The following is an 18,913-nucleotide window of genomic DNA, read 5'->3' as shown; positions in this document are numbered from 1 at the left end:
TGTATGTGGACACGGATAATAAGGAGGTTAAATTCTCCAGTTCTTTTGTGCCCTGAACCATATCTTCGTTTCTTCGCCGGGAAGTAACGGGTTCAGGGAAGGGGGGATGCGACGACGCTGCTAATCATGCAAAACGAATATGTAAACAAAAAAAATCAAAGAGATTATAAAGACATGTCCAGATCCCAGCGTGGGATTACTCGGCGGCCTGAGAGCGCAGATGGATCTCTTCTGTGGGCAGATGATCTTCCTCCGAGGAGATGTGGTGGTAGGACCGACCCTTGCGGCCTTGGAACATGCGGTAACAGGCGAATCCGACGACTCCGACAGTGCAGGAGACGAGGATGAAGATCAACAGGGCTCCTACGCCACGGATCACATCGTAGGCCTTGTTCACGGCCATAGCGACCTCCTTGGCGTCGGAGTAGGACGAGGTGGTGGATCCGGATCCGGAGCTCTCGCCCATATCCATACCATCCATGCTATCGCTGCTTGTATCGTCGATCGTGTCGGCAGCCTCGGTGTTGTCCTCGATGATTGTGGCATCCGTGCCATCAGTTGATTCGGTGGTATCGGTGGATTCGGCGGAGTCAGTAGAGTCGTCGGATTGAGTCTTGGAGTTCTCGTAGACCGATGAGATGAGAGTTGGATCGTCCGGAGAAGGGCTGTGGGCACCGAGGAAACCGACAGCTTGCCAGTTGCTCGGGATATCACTACGGACAACACGAGAGATCATCATCGGATTGCCATCACGATCAACAGCCTCAGCGGAGACCCAATCCATGTACCCGTCGACAATGTACATGGTCTCAAAGTCGGTCTTGTTAGCATGGCCAATGTAAATCGAATCACCGCGGTCGTAGGCCTTGGCATAGAAGTTCCAGCCAGCAACGTCCGTAGCACCGTTCCAACTAACGTGGAAGATGGTGGTGATATCAGTATTGCTGGTTCCGTATACTGAGGCCACGACATCAGGAGGGGTAAGGGGGCGACCGGTGAATTCGGACTTGTAGGCGCGGTAGGTCGAGTAGCGAGTCGAGGAAAATCGGGCGGTCATCAACAAATCGCCGTTGGGGGCGTGCTCACTCTGGTAGCCGCGCTCACTCCAGCCGATAAAGACGTTTCCGTTGGGAAGAACCTCGGCACTGCCACGTAGACGGGTCAGACCAGCGTCGGGGCGGTTGAAACGCTTGATTACGTGGGCAGTCATAGTTTCTGTGTTCAGCTCCACGTGTAGAACGGAGGATAGGTTCTCGTCGTTACCACGTTCATCGGAGGCGTTGTTGAGGAACGAAATCACATGGTGGGTGCCGTTGGAAGAGACGAATTTCACATCGTGCTGCTTGGAGAAGGTGAAGTCCTGGACGAAATCACTCTCCAGTCCACCGAGACGCCACATAACATTGCCATCGAGACCGGAGATACCGTAGATGGTGTTGGTGAATCGCATGGAAATGATGTAGTCCCCAGCAGCGTTCTTATCCACCGCATTTGCATGAACGTAATCCCATCCCGGGGCGCCTTGGACGCCATCCCATGCATGGAACATGTTCGATTCATGCAGGGCGATGTGATCCAGACTATTCCATTGCGTCAGAATCTCATTGGTCTCGATGTCGAACTCCGCAAACCCGCCAGATACAACCCAGCTTTTCTCGTTCGGTCGGCCAAAGTCCGCTAGATCAACCTCGACCTGGCGATAAACACAGGCCAAGACGGTCTTTCCACCATCCAGAATGTTGAACTCGTGCATGTTGAAGTCGTGCACATCCACCAAGGGCAGAACCTCCTTCTCGATCTGGTAGTGCTTATCCACAATCACACCGTGGCCCCTGTCAGCCCCATTCTCATTGTCCCAAGCGACGATAAATGACAGATGTGGCTCGCCGTCCATGTTGAGGTTTGCGCGGAAATCGAAAGCATTGCGGTTATCGTAGAGACTCGGGCCCGCCCAAACCAGGACCTAATGCAGAAAGTGTCAGCCATTTGAAATGAAATGGAGAATTAAGGCGGGGGAAGGAGAATCTCCAAATCAACGTACACCATCGTTATCATAGATGTAGGGACCAACTTGGTACTGCTGGTATTTTTGGGTTGGAGACTCGGGTGAGATCTGGCCATAAGGCGCAACGAACCAATATCCCGGGGCCTCGCGTGCCCGATCATGATGAGTGACCTCCCACTTCAGGGCTCGGACTTCGGGGAGCTATTGGATGATTACTAGTATTAGCAATACTTCCCCACGGATCACGCGATTTTGATTGATAACCTGAGGCTCAACGTACCGTCACAAAGGACATTAGATCCGCGTCATGCCGTTGCGCCACCGCATTATGCAGTAAAGATAATAATAATGCGCCTATGAACAACATGATTGAAGGAGTGGCCAGGAAGAAATTCTTCCCTTGATGTGATCGCAAGAGGTTTGAAAGGGAAGGGGGAAGGAATTGAGAGGGCAAAGGGGAGAGCGACGACGCCAGGCACACAGACGAGTAGGCGTCGTCAGTCCCGGGGGAAGTGGGCTTTTTTTTTCGGAGTGGAGAGGACGTCAGCTAGGGGAGAAAGGGTTGCCCCGACTTTCCCTTTCCCTCTCAGGAGAATAACAGATGGAATCTGACGATCCGAAGGGCTTGGCATTGTTTCGGTGGAACCTGAAATGTCGACTTTAGCGGAACTTTCGTATCTGGATTTTCCCATTTGCCCTTGACGCCCGTATAGTTAACCCCATTGGGGGCACAATAAGCATAAGAAAACATCATGGAATTTAGTAGATTCATTGGGCTAGTACAATTCAATATTCTGACAGTATACAATCTACAGTACAAATGCACTCTTATGCTGTACGACATGACTCCATTTCCCCCAGATGCTCTGCGTCTGTACTCCTCCACATCTGCTTGTGTTTTTAGTACATTGGATTTCCATGGGATACGTACAATAATTCCTCGTTAAGAACGGGGATAGCCGATTTGCCGGGATTCTCAAGACTGGGCACCTCATCACGCCCTATGACTGGCTCAGCCTCCAGTGGGTAGACCTTTTTCAGGGGAATTTCCAGTCTTGGCATGTTCGGAGTGGTTGGACTCTCAAGTGGATTTGCTCTAGCGAATTTCAAAAAGAAATTAAGGAAATTAAGGAAATTTAACTATATGGGCCTCGTGCCCCCACCACGGCAGAGATAGCGATGATCAGTTGAAAAACCTCATAATCACAAACATTGTCCCTACCCTATCTTACGGAGTATATTCAGTATACATAGATGAAAACATCCAGCAGATGCAACACTTAGTCAAAGATCAATCTACTCGGAACAATGGTCAAACATCCCAAAAATTATCCCAAGTTCCAGAACTACCTTTGATCCTTCGACTTTTGCCTCATCTCCAATGTCGATCTGTCAGAAAGAAGAAAAAAAAAATCAAAAGAGAAAAAGATGAGAAAAAAAAAGAGAAGGAAAAAAGAACAAACAGATCCACAACATCAACCGTCGGCAATTGGTTCGCTTTGGCACCGGATTAGTCCGTCCGAAACGACGCGAAGCTCTTGGCATGACTCCAAGTCAATCCAACATTTAAATCCAAAAAGCCAAGCTCATACTTAATCCGCTTAAACCAAATAACATTCGGATCGCAAACCATTTGCCCCACGTGCATTCAAATGTTATCCATAAATCTCTTGACCTGGGGATACCCTGCTTGAAGCTGTTGTTAAATCGGTAGAAATTCATGTCCTCATGACGTCTCCGTCTCCACTGTGACACCGCAGGGAAAGTCTGGGTCCGAAACGACGCGTAGTCAATAATGGTTCGCCCGTCCCATGCAGGTCTGGAAGCGACCAGCTCGGCGCCAGCGCCTCCTGGATCCAGTTGAAGACCCAGCTGGGCGATGCTGGCGGGTCTGCGGTCGGGACCCATGTCAGGGGGCTTTTTATCCGCCCTGTGTGCCTGCCCTCCGCCTCCGGTTGGTGTGCACAGACAGTCTAGACAGCGTGTTTGTATGTACATATACTGCCCCACGCCGCCCACGTCATGCCTCTTTAAATAGAGGCGCCGAAGGTAAGTTGAAGCGATATAGTTGGTGATTTTGTGGCGATGGAATGTGATAAACTCCGTGGGGAGAAGTTATCCTCAGATGTCGAGAAGCAAGCAAAGCTGACGATGAGGCCTTGTATGAAGGAGCGGCATTTTAGCGCGAATCACATGTCCGGATCACTGGCGACCAGGATGACTGCAATTTCTGTCCAATTCATAACACGTGGGTGTATTTGATCTTGACCTGTGCACAACAGAAGGGCGACCTATCATGGTTTGGTCATCTGCCTACACCGCGGTGCTGTTCCCATACCTTGCTGAGGTGAAAAGCTGGATTCTGGATTCTGGGATATGATTAAGGAGTTCCCGCTAGGATGTCAGCCCCTGACACTATGCCTGGGATACCGCCCATAGTGAGAGCTGGCTTTCGGATGGCTGCTGGGTAATGCGTCGGCGAGAACGAGGCATCCTTGGGATTCTTTCCGCGATGAATGCTTTACTGGACATGCGGGTTATGACTCTGTGGCAAGTTCAGCTGACTACCAAATTTGCCCACGTAATGAAGCTGCATCTCTACCAAGATAAAGCCCGCTTCGATGATTCCATCTCCACGAAAGGATCATCCGGCCGACTTCATCTAATTGCTGACCGAATTACAGCAAGCGTGGGGGTAGTTGAGACAATCCGGCGTAGTGGCGGTAGACAAGATCACTGATGACCCCGTGATCACTTGCCGCATTGGAGACGGAGGTTGGTTTGAGGCTCGTCCATGTGGCTTGGGAGTGTCCCATACGAACTCATGAGTTCTCACGTGGAACCTGTGCTAGCGATACCCAGAGTGAAACGTCAGGAAAGCTTCTAGGGAGAAAAAAAAACCTCCTTTTTGTCTTTCCCCTTCCCCTCCCCTCAAAAATGCCGAACTGGATATGCCTCGGGCCCATGTGGAAAGCATTGGTTTACATGACTTCATTGTTGGGGATCTTCAACGCTAAATGTCTGAATCCAGAAGGATTTTGGGCTTGACAGGGAAATCCATGACAAAGAAAACCTTTCATTGGACAAAGCTAAAACATCGATTGCGACCTTGTTCCCCGCAGATCACAACGGCATCTGTGGGGCAAGAGAGATAACAGAGAGCAAGAAGCCCTTTCCCGAAATCCTCAAGATCGGATCAGATCAGATGAGGGCCTCTGTGGAGAATGGAATCTTACATTCCCATTAACCCCCGACCTGGCTGCTTATCCACCGATTGTGGATTATGGGAAACCCTGTGTCCGTGTTGGTCGGTGAAGATGACCTACGAGGAGATGGTAATCAGATCATGCCCCGCGATGCAACTGAGACTGGAACTGAAACTGAGAAGAGTGGTACTTGCCTTGGGCGGGTCTACGACCCTTTCAGCTTGGGCTTCCGTCTCATCGGTGACGATCTTGTCAACCTAAAATGTATGATGAGTTGCAAGGAAACCTTGAGAGTGATATCTCAGTCTACCAAGGGTTCTCTAGTTCATACCTCACCCTCCCGATGACCCCCTGGAGACTTGATGAGAACGTAGTCCCCTTGCGTGATGGTCTCACCTTTCTTGTCTAGTACGTGATCAGCGGACATGGTTGATCTAGGCAGAAAGATATGGGCAAATTGGTAATGGTAAGGTTTCAATTTCAATTTTTAATATCAAGTGTTGCGGTGCTCTACAATGTGTGGAAGAAAGTGAATAAGTTTGGCCACTGTGATGCCATTTTTGTACAGGGGTGATGTCACGGTTAAAACATTGAGTGTAATGAGTGGCAGGTGTCAATGTTGACAATTTTGAATACGCACATCAATGCTAGAATGTTATGCAGAAAGGAAGCTAAAAAGAAGACGCTACGGGGATCTATCTCTACTCAAAGTATCCGAAACATGGCCGCATGGGCCGTGGTTACAGTGATGCAACCACCATGGACAACTCGTGACCAGGAAGCATTGGCGATGAAATGTTGCAGATTGGGAGACGTTTTCGTTTTTTTTTTTTTTTTTTTTTTTTTGGGTGGAGTATACTACGTGCATTAATAATTCAACCATAAATGAGCAAAAAATCAAAAGACACGGGTTGAAAAAGGAAACAGGGAAGATGATACAGCATTTGAAGGTGAATAGTGAATGGTGAGAAAAACCCCCAGGTTTCCACGAGGTTATAAGGGCGGGTTCCACATGAGTGTAACGGTCCCGATCAGTTGGGCCGGTTACCACCGTTGCACTCAAGGGGGTCATCGAGCATGTTACGGGACATACCACGCTTGGGAATGTATTGGGTATTTTATAGATAGTATTGCTTATACATGTTTCCAATTTAAGCTATTTGGGTTTTGTCTTTTTAAAACGGTCCTTGACTGAAGTATATGTCATTCTAATTATTGAAACGTCAAAGTTCATGTCTTAATCTTCAAGTCACTTTCAATTCTCGTAGGAACGACCAGTAATTATCGAACCAAAATTACCAAAAGTCTTTGCCCTTTAAACTTTAACCCTCGCAGTAATGCAGTAATTTAACAATCATAATACCGCCCTTGCCACACTCTCACAGAACACACCACTAGACGCATGATAGTACTTACCGTACCATACAATTACCCACTTCGCGCATTGCGACACCGCAAGGGCTTCAAAGTTGCACTCCGAGTGACACTTCAACAACCCAAAGAATGGACCAATGTTGATCCATGCTTCGGCTTGTTGACCCTTTTCCTCACTTTCTCTGGCTCTCCTCCAAAGTGCGGCCTCCTCTCTTTCTCTGTTGTCCACGGGTGGGGATTTCTCTTCTGCTACACTACACTCACCTCACGAATCCACCTTGAACACTACTGTGGGAGTGTCACCTAAGACACCCTCATAATCTACTCTGAATTACCTTCTATTTTTTAATCTTATCTTTGCCCATGTCGCCCTGATCTCCCTTCCCCCAAATTCCCCCTCCAATCGTTTCCTCCGTCACACTTCGACCATGCCGGCCCCACTGGTCAAAGTCTTGCACCGTCTGCAAGAGCTCTTCCAGAACGTCGTTGCCGCCCTCGAGACCATGATCCTCTTCCCCTCACTCTTCCGCGGCTTCAGTCACAAGCGCCGCAAGCCCTTCCTGGGCGCTCACTGGCGCCGTCGGACCCTCGATGACTTCGCCGGCGAGGTTGAGACGCTATTCACCACACCCCTGTCGACCGCAAAGATGATCGATATGTCAGAGAAGATTCGCGCCCAATTTCGCCATTGTTTGCAAGAGAGTCCCTGCAACATGCTCCCATCCTACACCCACGCCCTCCCAACCGGCAACGAGAAGGGAACCTACCTGGCCCTCGATGTGGGAGGATCGACATTCCGAGTCGCTTTGATTGAATTGTATGGACAGGAGAAGGAAATGCGCATTGTGCGAGTCGCATCGTCATATATTGATAATAGCAAGAAATTGTTGGAGGGTACTCAGTTCTTTGACTGGATGGCAAGCGAAATTGATAACGTGCTCAAGGACGTGGGAACGGATTACGGACGCGGCGAAGTCGCCCTACCAATCGGTCTCTCCTGGTCATTCCCGATCGATCAGACTTCGACTAGCAGCGGCTTGGTGATTCACATGGGCAAGGGTTTCCACTGCTCGAACGGCACGGTGGGGCAGGAACTTGGACAACTGTTGATTGATTCGTGTCGGACGCGTAACTTGAACGTCGAAATGGCCGCTATTGTCAACGACAGCTCCGCTGCTCTACTCTCACGTGCCTTTGTTGACCCCAAGACCCGCATGTCCTTAATTTTGGGCACTGGCACCAATATGGCCATTCATTTCCCTGTGCATGAGATTGGACGTAGCAAGTTTGGAGTTCGCCCCGACGGGTGGTTCGATTACGCAAAGCATGTCATTGTCAATACGGAACTTAGCATGTTCGGGGGTGGTGTTTTGCCCATGACTCGCTGGGATGATATCCTGAACCGCACTCACCTTCGTCCTGACTATCAACCATTGGAATACATGATTACTGGTCGGTACCTGGGTGAGATTGTTCGTCTGATCATCGTGGAGGCAGTGGATACTGCAGCCTTGTTCAAGGGCGAGCTTCCACACTCCTTGCGTGAACCCTACTCTCTCGATACTAGTATCGTCGCTTTTATTGAGGAAGATTCATCGGTTTCTATGGCACCTTCCGCTGCCCTCCTACAAAAAGAGCACACCTTCCCGAGCTACCCCTCCGTTGAAGACCTACGTTTCCTCCGTCGTGTCTGCCAAGTTGTCTCCCGCCGCGCCGCCGGATATCTAGCCACCGGTATCCACAGCATGTGGTGTTTGGGCAACGAAGTGGAATCCCCCACGACCGCATCATCAGCCGAATCTCTCAAGGAAGCTCCCGAGATCACCGTCGTTGAAAGTGCTGACTCCGCAAAGAAAGTATCTATCGCATGTGACGGTACCGTCATCAACAAATACCCTGGTTTCCGCGACACTTGCCAGGGTTACCTGGATGCTTTGTCCGAACAATCCCACCCTGGTTCCGAATCTGCTATTAGCTTGGACCCCGCCCCCGAGAGTGCCATCTTGGGTGCGGCCGTAGCAGTAGCCGTGGCTGTGGCCGAAAAGGCCGAGCAGCGGTAAAGCCCTTGACCGCCAGTTCTGAAACGAGTGATGCATTACACCCGCAACGCCTAGATATCCCGCGGTCGACGACGACCACCTCCTATTCTCTGTCAATTTTTTTCATTCTTACTTTCATCATCGGTCATCGGCGCATGATCCATTTTTTCTATCCCATTGGCTTCTGTGTTTTCTGCACAGGGTCTCAAACACCACAGGGAGGTTGGATGCATTTTTCTCTTTCCTCATTCGATTCAATCAGCATTTGCCAGGCGTTTCTTGCCAAGGTTTTCAGATTTGGGCTTTTGCTTTCTTCCTTTTCCTTTTTCTTTGCTTCTCTTTTTTCTTCTCCGACTACTGCTTTGGGCGGAGTATGGCTCTTCTGGTTCCTGTGGTCATTTTTATGGCGCATTCATGGAGGTTTGGCTTCGTGTTGTAGTGAGTATGCTTTGGTCTACATACTGTTCTTTGGGGTCGATTAGGATGGGGTAGTAGGAACAACAGAAGCATTTGACCTGGTTTTATTCCGGGATTCAACTCTTTCTCTACCTAGAGGTGTGGCAGTTTTAAGAGTAATGTAATGGCGATTCATCGGGATTTCTCCGTTCCCGTCTCTCATTGGTCAGGAATATCTAGGTATGGATAAATGCCACATCTTTAGAAACTAAGATGAAATTTCGAGTTTTGTCCAACAAGTCTTGCATCGCGATTGTCAAGCTAGTTCGAGAGCACTGTGAAATGGTGTGCTTCAAAGATCGAGAAAAAAATAAAAAATCGGACTGTTTACGACGGCGGCGGTATGGCTCCCCGTTGATTTAACGATTCAAATACTGAGACTCAAGGCACGCTGTGATGCTAGATGCAATGCAATTTTTTGTGTGGCCACATTCGATTACGGGGCTTTTCCGCACTTTCTAGTATTTTCCCCCACTGGCGTCTAAGCGGTGTAATCCTGCTGCGGAGCATTTCCGCCCTCCTTAACAATCCCCCCGCCATACAGGATCTGAAAGGCCAAATATTCGAGAATGATTGGTATTGATTGCGGATACCTTCTGCTTCAAACGATGATTACCAAGCTTTTGACCCCTGGTCAGGGATTTAAAGGCATGAATATCCCCATCAGGAAATCACTTGTCTTCAATTGGAAGCTCGAACGTCAAATCTTTCCCGCAGCTTGTATGTCTTCAATTCGTTTCCTGCGCTTGATCCAATCAATGGTGCTTTTAAATATCACCTTCTTACTCACTGATCTATAGAAAAAATTCTCATTTTTTCATCTCTTTACCTCAAATTTTTTTTTAATAAGAAGCAAGGTATCCAGGCAACATGGTTCTTCAACTTCATGGATTTGCACTCTCTACTTGCACCAGCCGTGTGCGGACTGTGCTCGAGGAGAAGGGGGTGGAAGTTGAATTTATTCCTGTCAATCTAGCTCAGGGTGAGCAAAAGGCAGAGTCCTATCTGAACGATCTGCACCCATTCGGAAAGGTGCCAGTCCTCCGAGATACCGAGACAGGCGTCCAGGTCTTTGGTAAGTCGGCCTCAATGTTACACTTAATGATTCAAGAAAAATCCCTGGATAAAAATATAGCGCATATTTAAATGCTACATTTGCTAAGAACTTTTGTCAACTATACAGAAAGCCGAGCTATTGCGCAGTATATCGAAACCAAGTACAAGGACCAGGGAACTAAGCTGACTCCCCCTGAGACCGATTTGAAGGCATATGCACTTTACCAACAGGTATGAACGAACTGCCCACTCAAGTCTTTCTATATTTTTGTTTCCAGATTTTGACACTGCTTGAATTGCCAGGCCGTCTCTGTTGAACAGTCCTACTTCGACCCGCTTGTTTCCCAGATTGCGTTCGAGAAGGTCTTCAAGGGAATGAAGGGCCTTGGACCAGCCGACGAACCTAAAGTCCAGGCCCTGCTCAGCCAACTCGACGTCTCTCTTCAGGGATATGAGCGAATCCTGTCTAAGCAGAAGTATCTCGCCGGCGATAGTGTTACCCTTGCAGACTTGTACCATCTGCCCTACGGAGCCTTTGTCGAGCAGTTTGGCTTTGCTGAACTGGTTGACAAATATCCTGCGTTTAAGAAGTGGTGGGAGGGTTTGAAGAACCGAGACAGCTGGAAGAAGGCTTCTCAATAGCTTGTTGGCTATTTATGAACGTTTGGTTTATTTTTCTTGCATATATACATAGACCAGTGATCGTTATCTTTATAGAATAAGCAAAAGCTCAAGAAATTAGAAGTATATTAGAATCCAAACCAAAGCAACATATGTACCTCAACCAGCGGAAAATGTTTATTATCTGCACATGTTCAAATGTTGACAATTTTTTTTTCCTTTAAAAAAAGTCATCACTATAGCTGATGATGAAGAAATCTCCACTTTCAATGGATAAATTCCAGATCAGCCTATGTAATCCGGGGAGTTTCGGACGGGGACTCTCGGCGGTCGACCATCACCAATGAACGCTCTGCAACTCGTGCAGAAATGGAGCCGAAAATCCACTTTTCGGTTACGTAAATAGGGTCCAGGGACATGCTTGGATATGGCAGTCACCAGTGGATATCCAATTGACCAATTCGATAGACGCGGGGTATCACCTGGGCACGTGCTATCAAAGGGTCTCTCCCTCCCCAGAAAAACGATCCCCGATTCTGCAGAGCGGGTCATGGACGCCAATACTGGAAGAAATGGCATGCAGTACCCGCGCAAACGAGCCGTCACTGCATGCCAGCTCTGTCGCACTCGCAAGACAAAATGCGACAACCAGCGCCCCAGCTGTCGGGTCTGCCTTTCGGTCGGAGTACCATGCCATTACGCAGATCGAAATGATCACTCTTCGTTAGTGATTGTACCTTTGATCATATAATTCTGTCTTGCACTAATCCGTCTGCATGAATTTCTAGCTTTGATCCTGCCAGTCTGGAAATCCTTGATCGGCTGAACCGCATAATGAACACTCAACAGGACGTTCTAAAAGCCGTGCGAGACAGCAGTAATCTTGAGACGCATACAATTCCAGATTGCCCATCTTCGGAATCATACAGCTTGCCCCGGACAGTTCTTTCGGAAAAAACGAATCAAGCTGAATTGTCAAGTAGAGATCCTGCCGCAAACATCTTTGGTGTGACTTCTTCTAATACAAGTCCTGACAACGTGCTTATATGGCCCATTTTCCTTGGAAACTATGCAGCGAAATGTCTCCAGGATGCTCTTTTTTCACTAAGTTCGTCAGGCCCTTATGGGAATCAAAGCTCGAAAAAGCTTGCGAAATTTCCCTTTCAAGAAGACAAGGTGTCACATCTAATGGAGCGATTCTTCCAGCTGGTGCACATTAAGAATCCTATCTTAGACCCAGAAGAGCTACAGGAGTATTCTCGAATAGTTATTGAGGATGGACTAAGCTGGGACGAAGGCTCGTGTCTTGTGGTAAGCAGAAAATATTCCCATCTCTTGATTTATTCTTGCCAGGTATTAAAAACAAAAAAAAAAAGCTTCTGGCATGTGCTTTAGGCAGAATCGCACAACCATTTGTAAATGGCCAACAAATGGAAAACTTTGACCCATTCAACCCCCGGGATGATTCCTCGTCATTTGAAGATTCCGACTTGGCCGAGGCAGAGTCCTTTTTTTATTTGGCTCGCAGACGTATCGGTGTCTTGGACCAGTCAATCGCTGCTGTTCAGGGCTTTTTTCTTTGTGGTGTTTACTACATGTATACCTTTAGACCGTTGGACGCCTTCCAGAGCTTTCACCAGGCATCGGTCATCTACCAGATTTACTCCAAGTCTCGAAAAGGTCCCACGCCAGTCTTGTCTGATAGCAAGACTGAGCAGACGCTATTCTGGAGTTGTTTTAAATCAGAATGGTATGTAAAATGGTCTTATTGCCTGAGTTCGACTCACAAATTACACAGTGAAATATTGTCTGAAATTGATCTTCCCTCTTCGGGAGTTTCTTGTTCAGACTACATCGATGTTTTCCCAAACCCCCCTCACTCGGATGCATCCGCGGTCAGTTCAACAATCACTACCACCCCCGGTAGCAGAGGACGTGTGGACCACAGCCTGTCAAATCACGGACAGGAGCAAGCGTGGTTCTACTACCTCTCGGAAATAGCGCTACGGCGCATCGGCAACCGCGTTCTGAGTACATTTTACAAAGAAAACTTTACTTTCTGGAAGGAGCTCGACATAGTTGCCACGATTCAGATCGCCAATGAGTTTTTCCGCCAGCTGAATATGTGGTACGAGTGTCTTCCTGTGCCCATGCACTTTGACAGCGGCAAACCTGGGGCTTTCCCAGACAACGAGCTACCATATCTTCTGTACACACGGTACCAGGAAATTCGGTCTTGGATATTTCGCCCTTTTCTGTTCTTGGCCATTCATTTGCCGCCAAATAATATTCACCGGTCGTCTTTGGATGATCTTGTGGCGGAGTCTGTGAGCTGTTATACTCAACTAATTGAAGGGAACTCCCTTACACACCGCCATCATGGAACGTGGTATATGCTTCGGTTAAGCGTCACGTCTGCTCTCTGTCTTCTCGCTGCAGAAAGACGAAATTTTGAAGTACCAGCGTTGCGGCGATCGGTTGAGCTTGCGATCAAAACACTTTTGTATTGGGAAGTCGGGGCTCCAGGTGATGTTCGAGAAGCTAGATTGATTCTCCAAGAACTCCTTTCAGCATCGGCGTCACCTTTTAGAGACCCCGACATGTAGCTGGTATAAGCTCTGGAATTTATTCTTCTTGGCTCTGTCCTTGCAAGGTGATACATAAAATTTAAATTCACGACCCTTCTTTTTTAATCATTTACACTGTCTTATAAAGCTTCTTTCTGTCCTGAGGTCGATATAATTGTTACTTCTCATTGATATTCTCAAATAGTGAACGTAGAATTCAGACGGATATCAGCAGATGATGCGCCAACGTGCACATTAAAGGCACCACTGGGCGTAACCCAAGTCTGCCGCACCACATCCCAATAGCTGATGTCCTTTCGAGTGAGATAAATCTTCCGTGTTTGAGTCTCTCCGTCTCGGATGGGAACAGAAACAAACCCACGGAGAATCTTGGTCGGGTTACCAGCCTGCTCTGGCATCCCAAGATAGAGCTGTACGATTTCTGTGCCATCGTAGGGACCCTCATTGCTGACCGTGACCTGGACAATGATTGCTACATCGTAGAGAGCCATATCGCCACCTGGTGCATTACCGACATATTTGATGGGTTTCTTCAAGGCAGCAGCCAGCCCGCCGTGCTTGGTAACTTCAAGATCGGTATATGTGAAGCTTGAATATGATAGACCGTGACCAAAGCAAAAGCGAGGCTCTATCCCGCGCTTCTCGAAGCCGCGGTAGTCGACCGATATGCCTTCCGTGTAATTTATCTGTGGGTATGGCTGAGGATCCGTGACTATGTTGGGCTGAGCGTAGTCGGAAGTGTTTTTCGCAATGGTGTACACTAGTCGACCGGACGGATTGACGTCCCCATACAGAATGTCAACAAGTGCAGGGCCAAGCTCTTGGCCTCCAAGGTTAGCCCAAACAACAGCAGTCACGTTTGGGTGGTCGATCCATTTCTGCATGATGGGACTTGTTAGATAAGAGAAGGGAAAGGAAATCGCCGTGAATGGATGCTCAATTGGCTTACCTCCAAATCTACAGGACCAACAGCCTGAACCACAACAACGGTATTATCACAGTTCTCAGCAACGGTACTGATCAGCAGATCACCGTCATGCATGAGTGTTAAGTTTCGGTCGACCAATTCACCGGACGACGAGGCAACCACTGGGATACAGACAGTACCACGCTTAGCAACGGTGCTCACCATTGACATGTTAGAGCTGAAAGTCCAATCGACAAGGGTCAAATATTGATTTGCACGATGCTGAATGGCGCTGAGAGGGTCCACTAAGCGAGAATCTATGTTATCGAACAATTAGAGAGCGTCAACTAGCAACCAGGCAGCTGAGACTTACAGAATGTTGATCCCGAACCGGATCCTCCCGCAAGAGTTCCCTCACCAATGCCCATAGTCAAAGGATCCAGAGCATAGCCATTCACCGTAGCCCATTCGCTCGGTAGAACACCATTGCCGTAACCATACTGGTTGGGACCATAAGGATTGGGACCGGCAGCGCGCCCAAACAAAGTGATTGTTGTCGGCTTCTTTAGTGGAAGTCCATTTCTTCCCTCCGTGTTCTTGAGAAGGACTGTCCCCGCCGCGGCAATCTCGCGAGCAAGAACTCTATGCCTCTGGCGCTGACTGTCGACAATAGCCTTGCGGGGGTCATCCACCAAGTTAATATCGGGGTAGTTGCGGTCCTGACCAAGCAAGAAATAAGGAGTCATGATTCTAGTAGCAGCATCATCCAGCCTCCATTCCGGCACCGAACCATTATTCACAGATCTAGTGAGATTAGCACCATAAAAGCCCCAGTCGCCGCCATTGGCCGCAACACCCGGCATATCCTGATCCATACCAGCCATAAACGCATCAACACCAGCCTTGAGAGCAAACCAGTCCGTCTGGGTATATCCCTGGAACGCCAGGTGAGTTTTGAGGACGTCGTTGAGTAGATGGGCATTTTGGCAAGCCTGGGAATTGTTGACATATGGATAGCTGGCCATCACGCAGGAAGCGCCTGCCCTCACGGCCTCGGCATAAGGCCACACCTCAACCTCGTGCAGTGTCTTGTCATCGATATTGCTAGAGTAATAGGTCCGGTTATACTGCTGTCCATCGTACCCCAGATACTGCTTAGGAACAGCTTGCACACCAGCAGCCTGTTCTCCAATAACAGTCTCGTAGCCGGCAGCACCGATCAAAAACGGGTCGTTGCCGAAACCCTCGAAGTTCGTTCCCCCTCCCACGGTACGACCGAGGGCAAGTACTGGTCCCAGCACAGCGTGGGCTCCTTTGTTCCTATGCTCTGTGGCAATTGCGAACCCGCGGGCACGAATCAGCTCTCGATTCCAGGTTGAGGCGACGGTAACACCGGGAGGAAAGCCGGTCCCATACGAATGCGAATTTCCAATGCCAGAGTCACTGTCTATATAGCAGAAGCCGGGGAAGTTCAGACGGGCGATCGGCGTGGTTTGGCCCTGACAGAGCTGATTTGGATTATTAGGGTCTCTGTGAGGAAGGACAACGACATATACTTAGCAGGTCTCGCTCTCGTGCTTCCAAACATTTGAAGATGTAGATGGGGGGGAAAGGAGACGTACGGTGGGAAACCAGTGCCAGTACTAAGAGAGACCTTCTCTTCCGTGGTCAACTGGGACACAAAGAGCCTAGCCTTTGCAATAGCGACATCCCATCCACCAATTCCGGTGGCATTAGGGCTAGGGTATGAGTAAGGGGAGTCGGGTTCGCGCGGGTAGAAAGTATCTGGCTCCACGTTCTTTGGATCACCCTGTCCCGAGGCCGCGGAGGCAAGCCAGAGTAAGAAGAGATATTTCAAGGAGGGCATGGCTTGTCACTGAATTGAGAAAACCGGCTGCATCTATCTGTCAATCCCAACTGGAAGTTCAGTCTGCGTCTATTTATGCTAAGACCTCAATCTCAGTAGTTGACGGCTGGGTATTTCAAATGATTGCAGATCCTAAATCGCAACTTGATTCAAGTCCCATTTTGAGTTTGTTTTCATTTTCTAATACTTCCTTCTTCTTACTTCGTGCATACCCCAGACCCCAGACCCCACACGCAAGTCCAAGCCGACGCGGGGAGGCGGATATCAAAGTGGAGACACGGGCCAGCTGGCTCGAGCTGCATGATCAGCGAGACTCGAGAGCGAGGCATTTCGGGGAGTCTCGGTGCTAAGTAAGTACTTAGAAGTTAGGACCGAAACTCCCCGGGTCCACATTTTACTCCACTTGCGAGCTCCGCCTAGTGGGAAAGAACTCCAACGCTCGCGAGTTTCATCAGTCCATGACTGCCAAGAATAAATCCTGCTGTAAGAGTAACTCACCCAAATCCAATTTTGATGCAGAAAATTGGCTAAAGGGGGCTTAGTGGAGCAAAGGGCAAATCCCAGAAAAATGTCAATTAGGTCAAATTTGAGTCTTTCTTTTTCCTTCGCCTACTGGTCAACTGGTACATCATACATGTGACGTCGGAAGTACTAAGGGGAGTTTCGGCAAACCGTGTTCGCTTATTCATAGGCTGCTTTGCTAGATTTCACAAAGATCCATTCAAGGAGACTGGAAAAGAAAAATGTAATAGAATTTTAGGACCTTATTATGCAGCTGCATTCTTCGACACTCAGATAAGCACCTTGTATTCCTTTTTTCTCTTAAGTCTTTCATTCCTATACTTCACTTACTTAGAATCACTTCAAGATCATTACCAACATGACAATGAGCACTGGTAACAGAATTCTGCGCGTGGGCGTAATTGGGTCAGTCTTTCTCTTATCAAAACGCTACACTATATCTTACTTACATGGTGGCTAGATGTGGTGAAATCACCCAGGTTGCACATATCCCAACCCTCGGCTTCCTATCCGATTACTTCCAAATCACCTACCTCTGTGATGTCTCAGACGACGCACTTAACCATTGCAAAGGCAAAGTCATGGGAGCAACTCCCAAAACAACCCGCAACGCAGAGGATGTTTGTGCCTCTCCAGACGTGGATGTTGTGATGATCGCCAACAGCGATGCTTTCCATGTGCCTCACACCCTGCTGGCGCTGCGATACAACAAGGTTGTCTTCATAGAAAAGCCCATGGCCCTCTCTTTGAAAGATGCCGACACCATTATCGAACTAGAGAAGCAATCCTCCGGCAAGGTAATGGTCGGATACATGAGACGTTATGCAGCCGGTTTCCTCGATGCCGTCCGCGAAATCGGGTGTCTAGACAACATTCACTACGCGCGTGTACGGGACATTGTCGGGCCCAACTCTGCCTTTGTCGGACAGTCTGGCACCTTCCCGAAGGTCTTCTCGGATTACAAGCCCGAGGATTCGAAGGACTTGTCCTCCAGAACCAACGAGTTTCTCGAGCAGGCCTTGTTTCGTGAACTCGGTATTCCAGTGACACCGGCTACTGCGCTTCAGTGGAGGCACTTGGGGAGCCTGGGCTCGCACGATCTTAGTGCGATGAGAGAGGCTCTGGGTATGCCGACTGCTGTGCTTGGTGCTTCGCTGTGCGCGACTGAAGGCCCGCCCTTCTGGAGGTACGTTCGAAACCAGATTTTCTCTTGCATGAGAGCTTTACTAAAATATATGCTTCTTAGTGCTTTGTTCCAGTACCCTTCTTTCGCTGTCTCGTACGAGTCTGGTATCGATGAAATTCCCCGTTTTGATGCATCGATCGAGGTCTTTGGTAAACAGAAGACTGTAAAGGTCTGCTTTGACTCTCCTTACGTTAAAGGCCTGCCGACCAACATGTATATCCGCGAACGACTGGCCGACGGATCTTACAAGGAATCGCTATTTCGAAAAACTTACGAGGACGCCTACACGTTGGAGATGAAGGAGCTCTATGCATTTGTTGTTGATGACAAGCCGGTTAAAACCACTCCTGAGGATGCCAAAAAGGACCTTGAGATCTTCGGTATGATCATGAAGGCAGGATTGGCAGGATGAGTTGGACAAAGCAAAGTTTTACATTAAACTAGAGATAATGGCCCTCTTTCTTTTGTATTTTTCTCTCTCCTGTGTTTGTGGTAGTATACTAGAAAAGACTGGAGAAAGTTGTCCGTATAGTTGGAGCTCAGTACGGGCAAATTGAATGATGCTATCGGCACTTCAACAGTCGTCAAGATTTTTCATGTTCTTAGTAGGTATAGCAGGTTACAGCTCAGCAAAAAAAAGTAAACGAAATACAGGACAGAGTGGGGTGATAGGCACTGTAGTCAGGGAATACACCATACTACCACTAGGATCGACAGTGAGAAGCCTGGAAAGAAACAGGAAAGCAGGAAAAGGAAGAGATCAAAGGCCAGGGACAGTCCGGACAGGGAAGCTGTTCAGCGCTTTTTGTGGGGTGCCAATACGGGGTAGACCGTAGCGAGACCGGGGCCTTCTCTGCGAATTTGAGACTCGGACTCCTCGGACCTCCACCAAGTGCCACACGGAAATATCAAGGCCCATATTTTTTTGGAATCGAGTTTCGTTAGCGGTTAAGCTACCAAGGGTGGCCACCAGGTCCCCCGCATATCACCAGCCCCTGCCGAAACTCCCCGTCCGCAACTCCCCGGCCCGCGCTAGTCTATAGGCCACATTCCTGGTAAAGAATGCGGGGAGTTGAGAGCGAAAGC

General features: G+C 48.7%; 8 protein-coding genes across 8 annotated transcripts; 4 read left to right on the top strand and 4 right to left on the bottom strand.

Annotated features, from left to right (window-relative positions):
* Window positions 1-196: 196 nt before the first annotated feature.
* On the bottom strand, window positions 197-2,372 carry N7466_011390 (uncharacterized protein; the record flags this gene model as incomplete). The annotated part of the gene is made up of 3 exons (XM_057170779.1): window positions 197-1,963; window positions 2,042-2,206; window positions 2,286-2,372. 3 exons carry the CDS (start codon window positions 2,370-2,372, stop codon window positions 197-199), a joined length of 2,019 nt encoding a protein of 672 aa, XP_057015500.1.
* Window positions 2,373-3,660: 1,288 nt separating this feature from the next.
* N7466_011389 (uncharacterized protein) lies at window positions 3,661-3,913 on the bottom strand (the record flags this gene model as incomplete). Its single annotated transcript, XM_057170778.1, is given in 2 exon segments — window positions 3,661-3,680; window positions 3,691-3,913. The coding sequence occupies 2 exon segments, from the start codon at window positions 3,911-3,913 to the stop codon at window positions 3,661-3,663; spliced, it is 243 nt and encodes an 80-aa protein (XP_057015499.1).
* A 1,414-nt stretch (window positions 3,914-5,327) lies between these two features.
* N7466_011388 (uncharacterized protein) lies at window positions 5,328-5,638 on the bottom strand (the record flags this gene model as incomplete). The annotated part of the gene is made up of 2 exons (XM_057170777.1): window positions 5,328-5,468; window positions 5,543-5,638. The coding sequence occupies 2 exons, from the start codon at window positions 5,636-5,638 to the stop codon at window positions 5,328-5,330; spliced, it is 237 nt and encodes a 78-aa protein (XP_057015498.1).
* A 1,375-nt stretch (window positions 5,639-7,013) lies between these two features.
* On the top strand, window positions 7,014-8,645 carry N7466_011387 (putative hexokinase; the record flags this gene model as incomplete). The annotated part of the gene is made up of 1 exon (XM_057170776.1): window positions 7,014-8,645. The coding sequence occupies one exon, from the start codon at window positions 7,014-7,016 to the stop codon at window positions 8,643-8,645; it is 1,632 nt and encodes a 543-aa protein (XP_057015497.1).
* Window positions 8,646-9,950: 1,305 nt separating this feature from the next.
* Window positions 9,951-10,778, top strand: N7466_011386 (glutathione S-transferase family protein; the record flags this gene model as incomplete). The annotated part of the gene is made up of 3 exons (XM_057170775.1): window positions 9,951-10,155; window positions 10,264-10,367; window positions 10,440-10,778. The coding sequence occupies 3 exons, from the start codon at window positions 9,951-9,953 to the stop codon at window positions 10,776-10,778; spliced, it is 648 nt and encodes a 215-aa protein (XP_057015496.1).
* Window positions 10,779-11,329: 551 nt separating this feature from the next.
* N7466_011385 (fungal specific transcription factor domain-containing protein) lies at window positions 11,330-13,163 on the top strand (the record flags this gene model as incomplete). The annotated part of the gene is made up of 4 exons (XM_057170774.1): window positions 11,330-11,484; window positions 11,546-12,068; window positions 12,134-13,084; window positions 13,113-13,163. 4 exons carry the CDS (start codon window positions 11,330-11,332, stop codon window positions 13,161-13,163), a joined length of 1,680 nt encoding a protein of 559 aa, XP_057015495.1.
* A 358-nt stretch (window positions 13,164-13,521) lies between these two features.
* On the bottom strand, window positions 13,522-16,119 carry N7466_011384 (beta-glucosidase; the record flags this gene model as incomplete). Its single annotated transcript, XM_057170773.1, has 4 exons — window positions 13,522-14,223; window positions 14,295-14,569; window positions 14,626-15,695; window positions 15,875-16,119. 4 exons carry the CDS (start codon window positions 16,117-16,119, stop codon window positions 13,522-13,524), a joined length of 2,292 nt encoding a protein of 763 aa, XP_057015494.1.
* An 886-nt stretch (window positions 16,120-17,005) lies between these two features.
* N7466_011383 (Gfo/Idh/MocA family protein) lies at window positions 17,006-18,239 on the top strand (the record flags this gene model as incomplete). Its single annotated transcript, XM_057170772.1, has 3 exons — window positions 17,006-17,046; window positions 17,102-17,827; window positions 17,888-18,239. The coding sequence occupies 3 exons, from the start codon at window positions 17,006-17,008 to the stop codon at window positions 18,237-18,239; spliced, it is 1,119 nt and encodes a 372-aa protein (XP_057015493.1).
* Between the last annotated feature and the right edge of the window lie 674 nt (window positions 18,240-18,913).

The sequence above is a fragment of the Penicillium verhagenii genome, assembly GCF_028828195.1.
Source record: "Penicillium verhagenii strain IBT 33310 chromosome Unknown utg000013l_segment0_segment0, whole genome shotgun sequence".
Classification (NCBI taxonomy): domain Eukaryota; kingdom Fungi; phylum Ascomycota; class Eurotiomycetes; order Eurotiales; family Aspergillaceae; genus Penicillium; species Penicillium verhagenii.
This window is presented reverse-complemented; position numbering and strand designations above follow the sequence as displayed.